At 38.3% G+C, this 18153-nt stretch overlaps 1 protein-coding gene across 8 annotated transcripts in view; it reads right to left on the reverse strand.

The window, feature by feature from the left end:
* Positions 1-11887, reverse strand: part of usp9 (ubiquitin specific peptidase 9) — a 43593-nt gene extending 31706 nt beyond the window's left edge. For all 8 annotated transcript variants that reach the window (XM_079881363.1, XM_079881362.1, XM_079881359.1 and 5 more), the window contains exons 1-2: positions 11672-11887; positions 4591-4844 (exon numbers count right to left, since the gene is read on the reverse strand). In XM_079881363.1, coding sequence (XP_079737489.1) covers positions 4591-4686 — 96 coding nt within the window. In that variant the 5' untranslated portion in view covers positions 4687-4844; positions 11672-11887. The remainder of the gene's footprint in view (positions 1-4590; positions 4845-11671) is intronic.
* Between the last annotated feature and the right edge of the window lie 6266 nt (positions 11888-18153).

Below are 18153 nucleotides of genomic sequence, written 5' to 3' on the forward strand. Positions count from 1 at the left end.
CTGCTTTCTCAGTAAGTGACAGCGCAAACGTAGATTTGAATGTTCCGGTGTGACTTTGTCCAAGGTTTAATAGACATCCGAATCGTTGTCATTTAGCAATAAGATTGTGTGGGATTTTTAATTGTGATTGCAATCTTTTAACGATTAATCGTGCAGCTCTAGTTAGCATAAAGACTATTCATGGCAAATAAATGATGGTAAATGGTAAATAAATTAAACATAAGTGTAAAATTATTTACTTTGAATTTTTTGGTATTTTGAGATTTTAAAAAAATCTAGAAGATTTCCTTTTAACACTTTATGTGGTTTAAGTGAAAGTAAAAAAACGAAAGCCACACTCGTCCCGGCGCCATGGCCGGGCATTGGGGGGCCTGACCCGCCCTGTGAGTCACTAGTGCACACACCCTGGACGAGCATGTCTCCCTTCACCAACTCCACGTCCTGCTCGTTTGAACAAAAAAATTTTCTTAATCAATAGGCTACTGTTATCAAAAGTTATCGTTTTGTATATACATAACTCCTGAATAAAAATAAAAATGTGTTTATTCAGATTTTTTAAAGAATAATTTTAAACAGATTTGATTGGTTTGTCGATAATGAGCGGGAAAGCAGGTGATAAGCGGTCTTATTTAGAGAGTCATTGAGTCATTCATTCAAACTGCTGATTCATTAAGAATGAGGCAGTTGTTTATGAATGGGTTCTGAATGGCTCATTGAATCTCTGGCTCAACCGATTCGTTCAAAATGCTGAATCATTCAGTAATGAAAACACGGTTGAGTGTTATGGTGAGACAAAATGGTTTAGCTGATTTTCGCAGCTAAAATGGAACAAAAAGAGTCAATATTTAGTCTAAAATGTAAGTGACTTAATATGAATTACTTGTTATTGAACGGTCATATAAAATCAGTCATATTTTCAATCGTGATGGTATTCAGCACTCGTGGTCGAGTGATTAACTGTATCATATGTTATAAATATAAAAACTGAATTTTTACCGCAATATGTTAACTGAGTTTCTTTGTGTGCGTTGCATTAATTTGTTTCGATTTCTCCTCGAGAGGCTGCGCAAGCCTCAACATTGCAACCTTGTTACCGTCAGTACATTATTATGCACTGTCGATCATTATCATTGTATCATAAATGTTCATAATCGATCATAATCGATTAATGTTATTATGCAATGAGGTTGATCTCATTTGTGCCCCCCTGAAAAAATGTAATGTCCGTCTGTGAATTTGTATCTGGCGCCGGGTCTGCACCTTAATCATTCAGGTGTCTTATAAGCAAGCATAAAGTATGTTTCCATGTGAGGGATTAAAAGAATGAAAGCGACCGTAAGGAAGATAAAGCAGCTTTAAGATGCAGCTTTAAGTCAGTTTCCTGTGCCTTGTCAATGGATGCATGTGGGCTGGAGCTCTGCATGTAGAGCTGAATGGAGCCTGCGGAACTTGGGAAATGTGGGGGTGTGCTGGAAAAGGCTCCTTCTGCTTGGCTGACCTACATAGCCAGTTTGCTTCTCATGTCTAGGCACTACACATTTCTAACCAACTGGTGTGCTTTTCTCTGCCAGGCGTCTCATCCTCATTGATTCCTCCCTTTTAACATGCATTCGTTGAGCACAGGTGTAATAGATAACACTGCTGCAGTCTATCCCTGGAGAATGTAACAATTGCCCTCTGAAACAAAATCAAAGGGAGCCTCTCGCCTTTTCTTTGGTCATAATGCTGGGGTTTCAGATTTTGACCACAAATGCATTAAACCATTGTTAAAGCGTTATTCAATCGGAAACACAATAAAGACAGTGATGCCCTTACTTCCAAAAGCTCAGTAAGACATAGGCTATATACATCTCAGAAGAAATCCAATTTTTTCCATATTCTGAAACTAAATTAAGACATTCTCTTATAATTTTGTTTCATCCATTAAAGGTCCACACAAAACAAATTTAAGCTTCAAAAAGTTCATATAGACATTAATATGAAACGAGCAGTTTAATCCAAGTCTTCTGTGACAATCACTTCATATTAGGGCTGGGCGGTATGACGGTATATATCGTTACCGCGGTAGAAAATGTCAACCGTAACAGATTTTTTCATTCAGTGTATACCGCGACATGTAAATAAGTGGGCGTGGTTAACTCACATGCAGCATGCGAGAGACTGACATAGAGATTTGTCAAAGAAACATGGAGAAAGCAGATCAAGAGGATCCACAAAGGAATTACGTTTTCTAAACGGTTGTTGTTAACGTGATATTTTCGGGGGGAAAGGCGCAGCAGTCAACTAGAGCAGTGCGGCACCCGTAGGCAGTTTAGAGGAGTGCACGATCGCAAAGGAGAAAGCATGAAGCTTACTTGACAACAACAGTTCATATATCAATATCGTAACGAATAGAAATAACCTTAATGTATAGTTATCTGCATCTTCTGTCTCTTATATATAGTTACTTTTTAAACACGGAACTCGCATTCAGTATGACACGCGAGCGAAGCAATGTGTAGTATTTACTACACGCGAGCAAATGTATAATCCTGTATCTGAGGCAAAATTACTAAATATGCAGCGCGAGTTATATATTTCTAACTCCAAACAATTGGCCACTGAAACAGCTGATAAAATCTTCCTTTGATTCAATGCGTGATTACAACTTGTCACTCAAATTAACCGATCGCATTTTACTGATGCAAAAGACGCGAGCGTGCACATGCACTGAGGGAGCGCGGTGTGTCGGTGTTCACCGAGCTATGTAAAATAATGGCGCAGTTACAAGGTGTCATACTGTCTATGTGTATAATTTACAAATCTTAGTCAACACTAACAGTAGCTGCTGTTCGATTTTCATACTGCTGTTCTCCTAGTCACTTATGAACTTGACACTTCTGAACCTCTCTTGATTAAAGGTTTAGGTGACGGGTTGCCAGATATCACAAACAGAGCAAAACAAGCCCTTTAAAAGCAGACATGGCAAAAATGTACCGGGAAAACATTTAAACATAACTAGTATCTACTAATATCCTACCAAATTAAAAGGAAGTAACTAATTTATTATGAATAGAATAATTCAATATAAAATATTCAGTTATTATAAACTGATTGAAGTAAAACATTATCATGAGACTGAAAAATTATTCAGCAACACTTTATTTAAAGTTGAATTGCACCTATGAGTTGTATTTAATATCAGTTGGGGGCAGTTCATCTAAAAGTTGATGAGAGTGTTTTGTTTACTATATTTAAAAATAATTTAGCACAGAAATAATTTACCAAATAAAAGATAAAGAAAATTCAAACAAAGTGAAGTACTTTTCATTTCAAAAGCATTGGGTTTATTTATTATACAAAGCCCTTTTTGTCGATTTTTCGAGATTAACTACATGTATAAATAACTATATCGTGAAATATATCGTCACCGTGAAATAAAATTAGTCATACCGTGAAACAGAATTTTGGTCATACTGCCCACCCCTACTTCATATGATAAACAGATTTAATTTAAGCTTTTGTTGTAAATTTTACATATAAACATTGATCAATGCACATTCATTAAGCAAATCAAATATGGTAAAATGAAGCTGAAACATACTTGCTGACGTACAAGAACCAATAAAAGTTTGTTCTTGCATCAAGCATGCAAGGTTAAGTTTCTGTTTACCATATTTGATGATGAAAATAAAAGAGAATATTAAAAATCTCAATTTTTAGGAGAACAATGATCTTTTTAAGGTCTCACTAAGAAACACTTTTGACTATCTGCATAAAATATAGTCAACTTTACAGGTTTTTCTATACTCCCACACTTAGAACGGAACAACCTGAGATTCATGCAAAACTATACGCAAACTGTGATCCTGTACCGTGACATTTAGGGGCAAGTAAACCTAAAATCAATTATAATAACAGGCTGATGAGCAATTAAGTAATTCAAATAATGATGCAGCAGAACGCTGTGGATTATTGTACCAACAATGCTAAAAGAAAAACATGGAAAATATGTTCACACTATGTGATCAAAAAAGTCTGACCAGTGACCACCCAATAAAGTACTGTTATATCACAGACATTCCTAGAAACAAAGAATTTTTGGCATTTTCTAAGTTGTGTACAAGATTAATATTTATTAAATACTGGAAATGTAAAAAAAAAAAAATTTAATCAATTATTACAAACAATTCAGAGATAAGCTCATGTTTATCTCTTAAATGCAGAAGGCACATACATTAAAGAAGAAACATTGTGATCTGATACAGGAGAGGCGTTTTTTGGGGGTTTTTTTGGATCGTCCTACCATTACCTAATAACTTTTCCCTCTGTTGACATCTGTTCCTTTCAGGGCAGAGCACAATTACAGAAACACATTTGCATCCATGAGTGTCAGCAAATGTTTTTTTTTTCCCTTTGGAACTAAGTCAACTGTCAAACCGGATCAAATGTGGTTTGAAGAATGTAACGCAGCACAACCCAGGGACTGCAAACCTTATCGATGAAATATAAATTATTTTCAGTGACAGTTTTACTTGAGTAACAGCAAAAGGCAGATGTGTTCCAACAGCGATCGGAATGTAAAGGGGGAATTCCAAATGGAGCACTGACCTGGTTCTGGGGCAGGGGTGGCTGGGACTGGCCATCCGGAGCCTGGCCCTGACCGTCATTCCCTCCCACAGGGGAGCCACGGGTCGTGGCCGTCATACTCGACACGGGGCAGATCTTTGCAATCTTGTCTGCTTATGTCGCTGGCACACCAGAAGAAATCAGTTTCTCCTCAGGAGCGATGGAGAACCGGCACACTTCTGAAAGTGAAAGCACCACCTGGGGGACTGGATATGTTGCAGAGACCATTGCATAACCTGAAAAATAATAAAGACACTAACATCAATCAATCTTTAAAAGGAGTTCTCACATCTTTTGACAAATGAATTCACATGACCTGCCTGAAATTCATGATTACTGGATACAGAATTCATTGTGCTTACAAAGAGCTCATGCAATATTTTAAAGCTGAGCATAACAAGAATTTATTTTTAAATTAAGATTGTATTCATTTTCATTCTATGTCCAGGCTTAGATCTCATGCGCTCTTATGATAAAATCAATGTGAATTAACTTCCTTTTCTGACACATTTCTGAGTGGCCAGAAAAAAATAGGGAGGGACTTAATTTTATCTGTCAGGAATTGGATTGTGAAAAGTAGGTGTTGCATTTCAGAACGGAGATAGACCAAAGGTGAGAGAACTATAACAATGTCTACATTACTCATATTACGTCACAGTAAGGCCTATTTGACATAAGCCAAAAGGGAAAAGGAGGAGCAGATTTTTAAATTATGATTCTAAATCACAAAGACATTTTTTTCTTTGGAACAGATATATCTTGTACAAGACCAGGTATGTGCACTAATAAAGTAAACAGGGTGTTTTTTTTGTTTTGTTTTTATTCAAGCAAACGCTTAGACTAAATTTACCATGCTCTTTATAATGGCAACCTGTTTAGACACATTTTTATAGATATTGTATAGTTACAAATCTATATGAAAAATACTTTACATGAGGTCAGGAATTGGATACTTGTTAGAAATTTTTTTATTTCTCTTATCGATTCCTCTGTGTGCATTTTAATATGACTTTAAACCATTTAAGCGCAAGAAGACTTGCCCGCTGTTTTCTATGCTGCGCACACATCCAAAGCGTGTGCACAGAAAGCCGCCTCTCATACTGAATGGTGCGTGATACTGAACCAAGTTCTCTTCCGTGTATTTTTGCACGAATGTGTGTATTTTAAATGGACAAATAGACACAAAAATGTCAAAATATCCTCGTAAACACAGTTGGTTATGTCTTAAGTGAACGTAAATAGTTGACAAATAAAACACATGTGTAATAGTACATTGGATCCATGCAGCTCTTAAAGTGGCAGAAGCCTAATATTCCTGCTGCCATCTGTATATAATAATGTTACTCAAAGAGAAAATTCAGTCGCTGTTCTTGACTAACTTTTGTAACTATATTTGTAATGTACAGTGTGAAGTGCAGTGTTATTTTACATTTGATTACAGTTTCTGTACCTGAATACCTGAAAATCTTATTCTGTTTATTTCAATCATATCTTTGTTCAGTTGTATTTATTTGTGCACTTGCTAATTCTTTATTTGTTCTTTTTTAACTACTGAGTATATACTTGTAATTAATGCTGCTTGAAATTTATATTAGTTAGGCTAGTTGTTTTTGCTATGGTGTTAGGCTAAAGTTCCTTGTGTAAGTGTTCTTTAGCCTGTTGATTTTTGTTTGTGGTATTCAACAAGATATCAAATAAATGTGAATGATATCAGAGTTGTTGTTTTTTTTACCCTTTCTGGTTAAAATTCAAACGATACCCAACCCTACATTTATTCCAAGAGTTCAAATTTGTTTGCTCATGAAAATGAATATCTGACATTTCATATTTAGTGTACATACATGGTAGCACAGAACTGCTTGTGAGAAACAATGTTAAATGCAAAGCTGATCGTGATGGCTGGATCAAAGTGTATGAAATCATAGCATAAAAAACAGGTCTGGGCTGAGTTTCTCAAAAGCATCGTGAGCCAAGTTGATCGTACCATTGGTGGCAATGGTTCTACGATCTACTTAGGCTTACAATGCTTTTAGGAAACAGCCCAGGTATAAGGCCAAATAAAGAAAAGGCAGCAGCAGAGCACACATCAGCACTGATGAGATAACAAATTCACTAACAACCACATGCAAGTGACAAAAAAGACATTGGTTCAATATGAAACCTGTCTATTTTAAAGTTAGGTCAGCTCAAATAACATAACAGAAATACATTGAAGGCTTTCTCAACCTTTCTAGCAAACTGGATGATTTTCACAATAATGTATAATCGAAAATATAACACCGTTAAAAGGTTTAAAGGGGTCCTTGATTATAACTTCACTTTTTTAACTTCAGTTAGTGAAATGTTGCTGTTTGAGCATAAAAAACATCTGCAAAGTTACAACGCTCAAAGTTCAATGCAAAGGGAGATATTTTCTTTTACAGAAATCGATTTAAAGTAGGGCTGCACAATTAATCGCACGCGATGTGGCAAAGGCTGTGATTATTTTATGCGCAGCTTGTCAGTGCAGCACGGCTGATCTGTAGTAAATGCTGCTCCATCTGAACACCAGAGGGCGCTCTTGTGCAGACATGACAAATGAAGTAGCCACAGAAGTAGATAGCCCATCATTCCAGGAAATCCCTATTATTGTAGCTGAATAAACAGGAGATTGAAATGCTTATTAAACATGACCAATAAACACACAACTACATTATTCTGTGTAAGAAGCCACATCATCTCACAGAAGGATGCTCAACTGTCGTTAGTTTGGAGTAAAAGCATGTTATTAAATGTTGTCTTTTGTTAGACAAGAGGTTATAAAATGCTTCTAATGTTTGGAAAGCTGTCTGACGCGCGTTCCTTTTTCAAATGCACGTTATAAGTGATTAAAACTCACAGTCCTTTCAGATGGAGCAGCGTTTACAGAGCCGTACGTCAATGACAAGCTGCCCATAAAATATAATCGCAGGCATTCGCAGCCTTTGCAATTTCAAAATCATGATAACTATCTCGATTTAAGTGCGATTACATGGAAATTGCGATTAATCGTGCAGCCCTAATTTAAAGTGCCCCTATTATGCTATTTTAAAGTTTCCTAATGTTGTTTTGGAGTCTCCTACAACAGGTTTACATGCATCAAAGGTAAAAAAAAATGTTTAATTTACTCATAATATAGGCTACATTTGCACATCACCACATTTTCAATGATTCTCAAATGAATCGTCAGTTGAATCAATCTCTCTAAATCCCTCCTTTCCGTGAGCTACTCTGCTCTGATTGGTCAGACAGCTCAATCTGTTGTGATTGGTCTACCGCGTACAGTGGTACATCCCATCTTTCCTCAAAGTAGTGCGAACGACAGACAATCTGCATTAATAGACAGAGTTTTAGGTAATAGTGGCCCACAACTGATCAGCAGAAGTATTTCAGTAAGACAGAGATAACGTGAGGTAGCCAGTTAGCAGGAGACCTACACAATCTAAAACTCAAAACTAAGTATTTTGAATCACCATCTTTCAAGAGCAAGCGGTTTGCAAATCCTGCATTGAACTCCGAGATTTGAGAAGCAGTCGTCAGTGAAATAAAGGGAACACAGCAAAAGTTTAGGATTATACTGCAGTGATATCATGGTAAAGATTCATTTTAACCACCGATTCTTCACATGCTCGTCCTTGGGCAGTGAAAAAAAAAACAGGCTTTACCTTCACATTGTAGAGCACAGCGTCTTCTCGACACGAGGTTGAAGTTTTAAGTGCGTAATAAGTGGGCGGGCAATACGGTAATGTTTCGTCTTGACGTCACAACGAAACGGGTTATGACTCGTATGAAAAACGATTCATTTCATTGACTCAGAGTCGACTCTTACTTTTGAAAGACAATAACTTTATATACGGTGCACTTTCAGATTTAAAACTTTGCAGGATGTTTTCATTCATTTAGAGCTATGTTACACACTACATGGTAATTTTCACATACATAAATCCATAATAGGGGCCCTTTAAGGGACTACAACAAGCTTCTTCCCAGGTTAGTGACATCAAAATCCTAAAGTTCAGTAGCTCCGCCTACTGATTCGAGCACAACAAGTAGTAGTAGTAGTAGGTAAATAAGAGACGTGATGCTAACACTGGATCGAGCAGCTAAGCAATAAACATGCCTTTGAAGAGTGCAAAATGTTGTGCAGTGCCAGGTTGTAGAAAAACAGAGTAGCTGCATTGGATTTGCAGAGAGCCTGAAATTAAAAAACTATGCTGCGCCTTCTATATTGGATCCATCAGGAATGGTGCAACACACTTATGCGAGTAAAAAAGTTTTTTACTGTGTCACTATTGCTGTTACTGATCAATTCTGTGTACATGTCTAAACAAAATCAACAGTGCAGTGACCAGTGATTTCTGATATGTAATGATTCATGTAGGCCTACAGTGAGATGTTTGTGTCACAAAATCGTTCTTTGTCAGTATATCAAACCAGTGACTAAACGGTCAACTTCACATTGTTTCTCTTAGTAAAGTGAAAATAATCTGTTATTTAAACTGGGGTTAAAATTATGTCTAGAAACGCTTCCTTTACAATCGCTGGGAATGTCAATTAAACAGCGCAAGTGTTCTGGACTAAACTACCGTTAGAATCAACGAATCTCATTTACATTGTGTTTGCACTGCTAGTTATGATGAAAGCATTCGTTAGTGTGCAGGAATCGAGTTAAAATGATGAGATCGCTGCATTCATGCACTAAACATGTCTGTGATCGGCTACAATGTTCATCCACTGCAACCTTTCATGCCACAAACTAAATATCTAAATATGATGCTATAGTTCTAAATATAATGCTTTAATCAACACTTTTCACAATTAGTAGGCTTAAGAATTGGAATAGTAAAAACATTCTAAAAGTTTGATAAAATTACACGTGTAATACTTAGCTATTTACAAATGCAAAGATGTTAGCCAATCACAGCAGTGGGCGTTTACACTGAAGTCTCACAGCAGACAAGCCAGTTAAAACAGAGCGTTCAAATCCGAGGGCTAAATTTCTAAAATTCTAATTTTTGACCATACATTATAAGTGCACCCCAGGAAATATTATAAACCAATAAAATAATGCAGCTCATGACCCCTGTAAAGAAATTTTAAGTGTCATGGTAAGTTAATAACAACAACCTTGGATGTGCTACAGAATTCAAAAGAATATTTTTGATTTTAGCAAATATTTCAAATAAAGCATGTCTGTGCAATGTAATAAAACCCTAAACAGCAGTCTTTTTTCATTGCACTCACCGAATTGTCAAATGGTGGAATAGCTGCAGCTATAGGCTACTCAACGATTCAATGGATGTTTGATTTGTAATGAGCAAAACTTTTCGTTAGCTACAAAAAATGAAGACCAAGCCAAACCAACACAAATGTCATACATGAGAAAGAAATGCTGACATGGCATTTGGGCACTGATTTCTGTAAAGTTATGCATCAAATAAAACTGTTGCGTCTTTGCTCTTGATCGATGAGAGCAATCTTAGTATTTTGTAAAAAAAAAAAAAAAAAAGAAGAAGAAAGAAAAGAAATCTCTATAAAAAAAGTCTCCATCACAGCATTACTGGTTTTAAAAGTATTAAAAATATTTTAAATATCCATTTAACTTAAAGATGGGATATCAAATTAAACTATACAGAAATTCACAAAGGTTAGTGTAAAAATTTATAAACACATTTGACCAATGTTGGAAAATAAGAGTTCTTCAATAAGGTCTTTCAAAATGACAGCAAAGCTCGACTTGACTTTTCAAAGAAAAGTATTCCCTAATACAAGAGAAAAACTTCCCACAAATCAGAAGTCAATAACACACAGAATCAGACTGAGTAAGATTGTTTTAAACTAACCTGCTGGTTTGGCAGTAATTATGGACAGGCTAGTATGCATAATGAATACAGAAACATTTCCCTGAAACAATGTGACATCACACTACACAGATATAACAATTCCCTAATATTATAACACACACACAATTCACATTTGTCATAATAAACCCACCAGATGCCCAAGAACTGGCAAGCAGAATAAAAACGTACAGACTAACCTGATTAGATAATGGGAGGAAATTAACCTTACTGTCGCTAATGGACAAAGATGGGCGTTTCCCATAACGTCAATATAAATATTGTAGCTATTAGACATATTGAGACATATTGTAGCTCTCCATATTCCAGAATACTGAATTATACATAAAAGAGGTGATATTGGCTGTTTCACAAAACACATTGAGCTGCTACCTAGACAGCCTATGACGCCCAAAATGCTGTCAAGGAAGGGAGATTACAAGGTTTTCAGCCTCGGTCAATTTAAAATCTGAAAACGCGCCTACGATGACCAAATATATATTGTCTGGGTGGGCAGCACACTTGGTTTCGAGACACAGCCATTATGTATTGGGCCTAGTTTGAAACTGTGGCAGTTTAGGCCCGTTTCCTCTTCCAAACACAATCAGAGTTACAACAGGGTTATCTGTGTAACCAGCCATGCATAAAATGTTATTAAAGCTCTGAGGCTTTAGATTATACTGTTTTGGTACATACAATCTTAATTTATAACTCAAAAGTAAGAGCGAAAGTGAATGTAAATACAGCAGCAGAAACAAGCTAACGTGCTAACGGCTAACAGCTGGACTCCAGCAAAACACAATCAGCTCGTGACAGTGGATTTAAAGCCATTAAAACATCAAAACACCCATTTTAATTATCCAACAAGCCCATATTATACTTCATAACCTGCAAAAAATCTAAAAAGGATCAACTAGAATCAAAAACAACCGACCTGCCCACGTCAAAACCACTTGTTTAGCCACAAATCAACCTCCTCGAACAGAGCCGCCGTTAAATGTAAATGCTATATAGCTCGAATAGATCTTCAAAGCGACTGAACTGCTAAAGTGCGCGGGGACTGTAAATATATAAGCGTTGACAAATATTCAGACGTATTTAATTCGTTCATTGAGCTGTTCGCGCTAAGCTAAGTGAGCACTGACTTGCAAATCATCTGCCATTAGCGGCTAGTTTCCTTTAGCTTCACACACAAACCCACTTACCGAGAATCAAACGGGATCTTTCCTCCATACGATCCCAGATCGGATCATTTAAGTGCTGTTTAATAATTACTCAGCCGCGTGCATGTGCCTGACTGTCCCGATTATAAATAACACGCTTGTGTTGAGATCAGACCATTGGTTTATTGTCTGCTGTTGGGTGTTTTTCCTGCGTCACCAGCATCGACTACTGCTGCTGCTGCCCCCCTCCCTTAAACTGCCTCCAGTCGCTCGCTCGCTCGCTCGCTCGCTCGCTCTCTCTCTCTCTCTCTCTCTCTCTCTCTCTCCTGTGTCAGGCTGCTTAGAGACCCGTCACCGTGCTATGGATGGAAGTAAATGAGAAGTATATCCGTGCACTAACTGCCTGGACGTGTGACTCAGCTGGGCATGCGTGGTTTCGAGGACAGCTCGCCTTCCTGACATCAGATTTGTGATATTAAAAATCATTCTTCAAACATCATTCTTCTTGTAACGAAATTACTTCGTTTTTTGATGCACCTGAACACATTTATATAGGAAATGTTGATGTTTCAAACGTTTGTATAGTGATAAAGTTATTGAGATTACTCTTAATTTTTCTTTTTAAAAGTTTTTCTTTTGTGGTGTAGGCCTATCTTGGACAAAGCATATAAATAACTCATATAACTAATTACATTTAAAATTATTTATTAAAACAATTCAATCATTTAATAATTTATATTTCAACGTATCGTAGCGTAAAATTTTATATATTATACATTTCTGAATTCTGTGAACTGGAGATTAAAAAAAAAACTTGTTTAACCATTGTCTATTCAAGATTGTTCTGTAAGAATTTGGACAGTATCATTTTGGTAAGAATTGGTGTCATTAATGTGATACTATATTTTAAAGATTGTTAACTGCATTTTGGAATGAAATGGAATAAACATATAATGTACGGTTATTAATAATATAATATGAATTTAAAGCTGAATTTAAATGTCAGCTTTTTAGGAAAAAAAACCCCACTGAAACATCATCATGGAATAGCAATTTATCTATAAAATGTAAAATAATGTTTTTCTCTGGCAATGTTGTTAATGTAACTATGTAAAACACATCTTTTTCTGTGTTTAAAAAAAAAAAAAAAAGATTTAGGGACAACAACACAAGCACATAGGCCTAGCTTTTTTTTCACACTCACTCTTAGCTAAAGGAAAATAGTGTTCCAAGCAGGCAACATGAGCATCGTCTAGGAGAAAAAGCGGTTGCATATGACGTTTTCCTGCATGCTTGAAAGACTAGGACTGGGTGATGCACTGCATGAAAGCCAATGCATCAGAAACAACAAACCTATGAGTGTGACATATGATTACACTTTGACATTTTGAGGTTTACACAACATGATTACACAACATTTTGAGGCTGTCTTGACACATGCCAAAAATATATTTATTTTAAAGGGACATTGTGTAAGAATTTCTCCCATCTAGTGGTGAAAAGATATTTAGCATTCAAGAAAATAGTGCTCTTCAGCGCCTCGCTTTTTCAAATGCGTGTTTCATCTACGGTAGCCGTTATGTACCAAAAAGCTATGACAGGGTGTTCTAATAGCACTTCGAGTTTTCCTTCCGGTGAACAGGTTTGTTATTTCAAACAAACTGCAACTTGACACAACGAATAAACGAATGTTACAGTATGAATTATTGGCTGTGAAAAACATGAACTATGGTAATTAGTAGTGACGCCTTCTTTATTCGTTATATTTTTGTATATTATATCAGAGACACGGGAAGAGGTTTTAGGTTGGGGGTGCTGAGTTTTTTATGTGGGGTGGGGGGGGGGGGCGTCGTCACTACTTTTGAATAAGAAACAATATCAAGACTATAAAACTTGTCAAAACTCCGCGAATCACACAAGCGTAGCCTATCAGTGTGAGAACACTCGTTCAAACAGCGCACACACTCAAACCGGACTTCACATCACATTTTTTGACTTTATTGATTCTGCTTTTATTCGTAATGCAATAGACCGGTCAACAGGACATAAATTAATCCTTTAGTTTAAAGAAAAGGGTTATTGGGCTGTTTACAGTGTCATATACAATAAAAGAGGCTGCACAGCGACAGGAAATAGAAATGAACACAAAAAACTGCCTAGTGCTACACAACGCTGGCAGTGGACTTGCGCTCATAGCTCTGTTTTTTTGTTTGTTTTTTAGCAGCTGCGGACAAATTCTTTCGACGCACACACAATATTACTCTGCGCGGATGTTTTAAAAACATAATCTAACATATAAATTCACGCTTTTTAAATAGCCCACTTAAAGTGTTAATTACAAATAAATGACTAAATGCTAAAAATGAATAAATGTTAATGAACAAACATATGCGTTGCATTTACAATTCTGTGAAAACAGGGAGTGCTGTTTTCAATTTTGTGAGAACATTTCTGTCAGTCCGATAAAGTGAGTAAAATAAGATATACGCTAAAATTAGTGGCTGCTGCTTATGGCTCACTCATCAAAAATTAAGTCAAGTGAAGTGCATTGCATTGTGGGATACAGTATTTTGTACAGTGTGCTGTGATTGTGTACTGCACATTTTAACAAATGTAGGTCATGTAAGTCATTCATGTACTGTATGCAAACAATTCTATAGGCTACTGTATACATGCTGTATATATAATGTAAAAATGAAAGAGTAGACTATGTTAGTATGCTATTCCGAACACAGATTATCAATTTTGTAGACCAAAGCATTGATAAACATCTTTTACAACAACTGTTTGCTTTAGAAGAAAAAAGTGCAGTTGTTTCAACTAAATTCTACCCAACTACAATGACCTGGATGAATGAAATGCTTCATGAACAGACCACCTGAATAACATGAGTCACTCAGCTGTACAATCTCTGCTTGAATAGCGCTTGACCCCTACAATCCATCTGTGACAGGCATACAATTGACTGGTCACTAAAAAAGCCTTTTGTACGTTGCAGAGAAGACCCCATGCTGGGCAAAGTGTTGATGTTCGTCCTTGTGTAGTGCAATGAATGGAAAAGGCTGTAGTTCCCTTTCGAGGTTAGCTGAGGCTTTGGGGAAACTCCTTTTCTCTGAAAATGCTGAAGCCTGATTGAATCATGCTATTGCAACTGCAATAGCCAATGGCTCTCGTGCGCTAGAGTGAGGGGAGGGTCCAACCGCTATGTAGCTCAATGCCGAGTACCATTGCTTGCCTCAGATCTTTCTCCTTCACTCGGTTATGCTGTCTTCGAGAAGCCATCTATTGTTCGCCGTTGAGGTACTTCTTCAGAGGACAGTGCCTGTACTGCTGTTCCTCTGCAGTGTTCTGGGGAGTATGACATTTTTTATATTATGCTACGGATAAGCTATCCGCTCACCTCTTCTCCCTCTCTGATGCCAAGCCGCGGAGGCGGAAGCCACAGCAGCTTGAGCCCGGAAGTTTAGGTGATGCGCCTGTGCTAGTCAATTCCCGCAATTCCCAGCCAAAACCTTCCAATTCTAGCCTTCGGTATGAATAATCGCTGCCTCTCTACCTGGGCTGTGCCCATGCAGATGCAGTGCTACACAAGTTCGTCTACTCTCAGCGAGGGCCTACAAGGACTTGGACAGAGAGCTACATAGCGCAGTCTTCACCTGATGTTGGCGGGAAAGTAGCCTTGACGCTGATAGTGCTGCTTAGGAGAGGAGGTTTACAGGGGTTTAAAACAGATCCTCATTTGCATGATACAAGTAGCCCCTGCCTCAGAGCAGCAGTCAGCCGTGTAGAGCACAAAGAAGCTCCAATCACTCTCATTCACACGGTATAAGCAGCCCCTTGCCTCAGCAGCGTTCAGCCATGTACAGAGCACAGAGGGGCTCCAACTACTCACTCATTCACACGATATAAGCAGCCCCTTGCCTCAGCAGCGGTCAGTCGTGTACAGTGCACAGAGAAGTCCCAGTTGCTTCAGAGTGGAGACCTGCTATTTACAGAGCGTGAAGCGCTCTGAGAGTCACTCTCTCACTCATGCAGTGTGAGCAGCCCCCATCTCAGAGCGGCGGTCTGCCTTACATAAAGCGCAATGTGCTACAGCCACTCTCTCACTCTCATTACGAATAACAAAATGCTCTGACAACCCCCGAAGAGCAACTAACACCCATGCATGAAAGCCATTTACGACCGAAAGGAATGTGAACGAGTTAACTCTCACTCCATTTCCCTATTGAAACACACATAATGCCCATAAAAAGGACTCTTCCCCATTCATTCATAGAAAACCTTCTATGAAGGTACATGCATATCTCTAGGACATTGTGTGTATGATTATTACTGTCTTATATAGTGTCTTTTGTACTGTATACAGTTATATGCATGCTTTATGATAGAACCATTAGTTCACAAGTTCGCCTGCCCATTCAGCCTTAATAGTTAATGGTTAATGTTGAGGAGTGTAGGGTTTAAATATAGGTAGGTGAATGCTCATCCACTACGGGGCTCTGGTAAGAAGCGTGACAGGAGACAGGGAACTATTAAACTCTTTATAGATTTGAATGTTCACACGCATTGGCATCATCCAGCTGTACTGAGTTTTCTATTATATGTACAAGGTATTGAATGTGGTCTTTCTGAAATAAATAGAATAAAAAGATACATCAGTGTATGTCTAATAACTTTGAGTTACACAAACATAAACAGCAACTCACTACTGACACGTTATTTACATATAAACCAACATCACATAGAATTGACAGCTGCGACCATATACACGTGAATCACTGTATATAACTCTCATATTATGATGTTGTGCACAATGTAAAGTTTGGTTGCACTAGCTGAATATTTGAATACAACAATGTAACAAATATACAACACTTATAACTGTGTATAAATAAATAAACTTACATTCAATCACGCACATTAACACCTGAGGAAATGGCGGCGCAAACGGCTGGTTAAAGTGAAAGTAAACACAATAGCGGGATAGCGGAAACTAACGTTACCCAGCAGCGTAAACAATAAAATGTTTCATAATAAAAGTCTTTCTTGTACACTCTTATATAGAGGGCATTTAGAACAGCTGTCCCCAGATTAGCATAGCTAATATGTGTAAAGATAAACTCCCTAGTCCTTGGAGTCGGTGTCACCTCCACCCGGAAGTGCTGGAAGTCTGACAAGTTTGGCCACAGGTCGTAGGTATAAGCAGTCATTGACCTTGATTTGAGCTGACAGAATGTGTCCATCATCACTGGTAATCAACTTGACAACCCTACCAATTGGCCATTGAGCTCTGGGAAGCTGCGGATCCATAATCATTACCACCATGTCCTCAGTTAAATCCTGGGTTTATTGCTGCCACTTCTGGCAAGTCTAGAGGCTTGGGAGGTAATGTCGAATGTAGTATGACCACAAGTGATCCACAATGGTCTGAGAATGTCGCCAGCGGCGCTTGGATAGAGGTTCGGTAGTGTAGATCACCTGGGGAAGTGAGGCATCTCGCCCCATAAGCAGCATGTTAGGGGTAACCGGGTCTATGTCTGCAACTTTGGATGAGACGTATCCCAGTGGCTTGCTGTTGAGGATGCCCTCTTCTTCAATCAGTACTGTACGTAGTACTTCCTCTGGAACCGACTGGCTCCCGATAACTACACGCAGGGCAGACTTTACTGATCTAATCTCCCTTTCCCATGCGCCTCCGAAGTGTGGTGCGGCGGGAGGATTCATTTTAAAGTTGATCTGATGACTAGCCAACAACTCTTGCAGTTTAGGTTCCATTACTTTGACTTCCCTTAGCTCGGTCTCAGCTCCTCGGAAATAAAGCAGTCAACTCCAGTTGAGAAAAAAGGCGATTGGTACAGTCGCAGGCGAGCTAAAGGTAAGTCAGCCATGATTGGCACAGTTGGCTTGGCTCTCCACTTTTGGCACTCCACACACTCTCTCTGATGTTGCCTTACTGCTTGTCTGCCTCTCAGGATCCAGCAGTGGCGACGGAGTTCAGTGAAAACCCTGTCAGGTCCTGGGTGGAGAAGGCGTTCATCAAAGTGCTTTATGAGAAGTTTAGTCACCTTATGGTGTGGGTGTAAAACCACTGGGTGGATCTCTGTTTGACTAAAGCCATCCAGTTTCCGCAGTCTTCCTCCCACACGGATCAGTCCTAGTGTGCAATCTAACTCAGGTGCAAGTGTGTTCAGACGGCTGGATGCAGGCACAGGTTTCGCTGCCTTCAAGGCCTGAAGTTCCTCTGAGAAGGTCTCCTCCTGACATGGACTCAATATGAGTGTTTCCGCACTCCAGTAATCAGGGTGTTGCATGCTCAGGTCTTGGGTGGCCGCCCAGTGAAGAAACCGGTAAGTAGCATCAATCAAGTCCTTCCAGGAAGTATACTGGGATGCATCAGGAATGCCAGAACCTTGATCATTTACAACTAGACCACAAAAGACAACTTTCTTCGTCTCTAATATGTCATCTTGGGCCTCTATCAAGGGTGTGACTGATCAGTGATCTGGTGGTTCACAAAGGAATTT

Source organism: Squalius cephalus (assembly GCF_949319135.1).
Source record: "Squalius cephalus genome assembly, chromosome: 9".
Lineage (NCBI taxonomy): Eukaryota > Metazoa > Chordata > Actinopteri > Cypriniformes > Leuciscidae > Squalius > Squalius cephalus.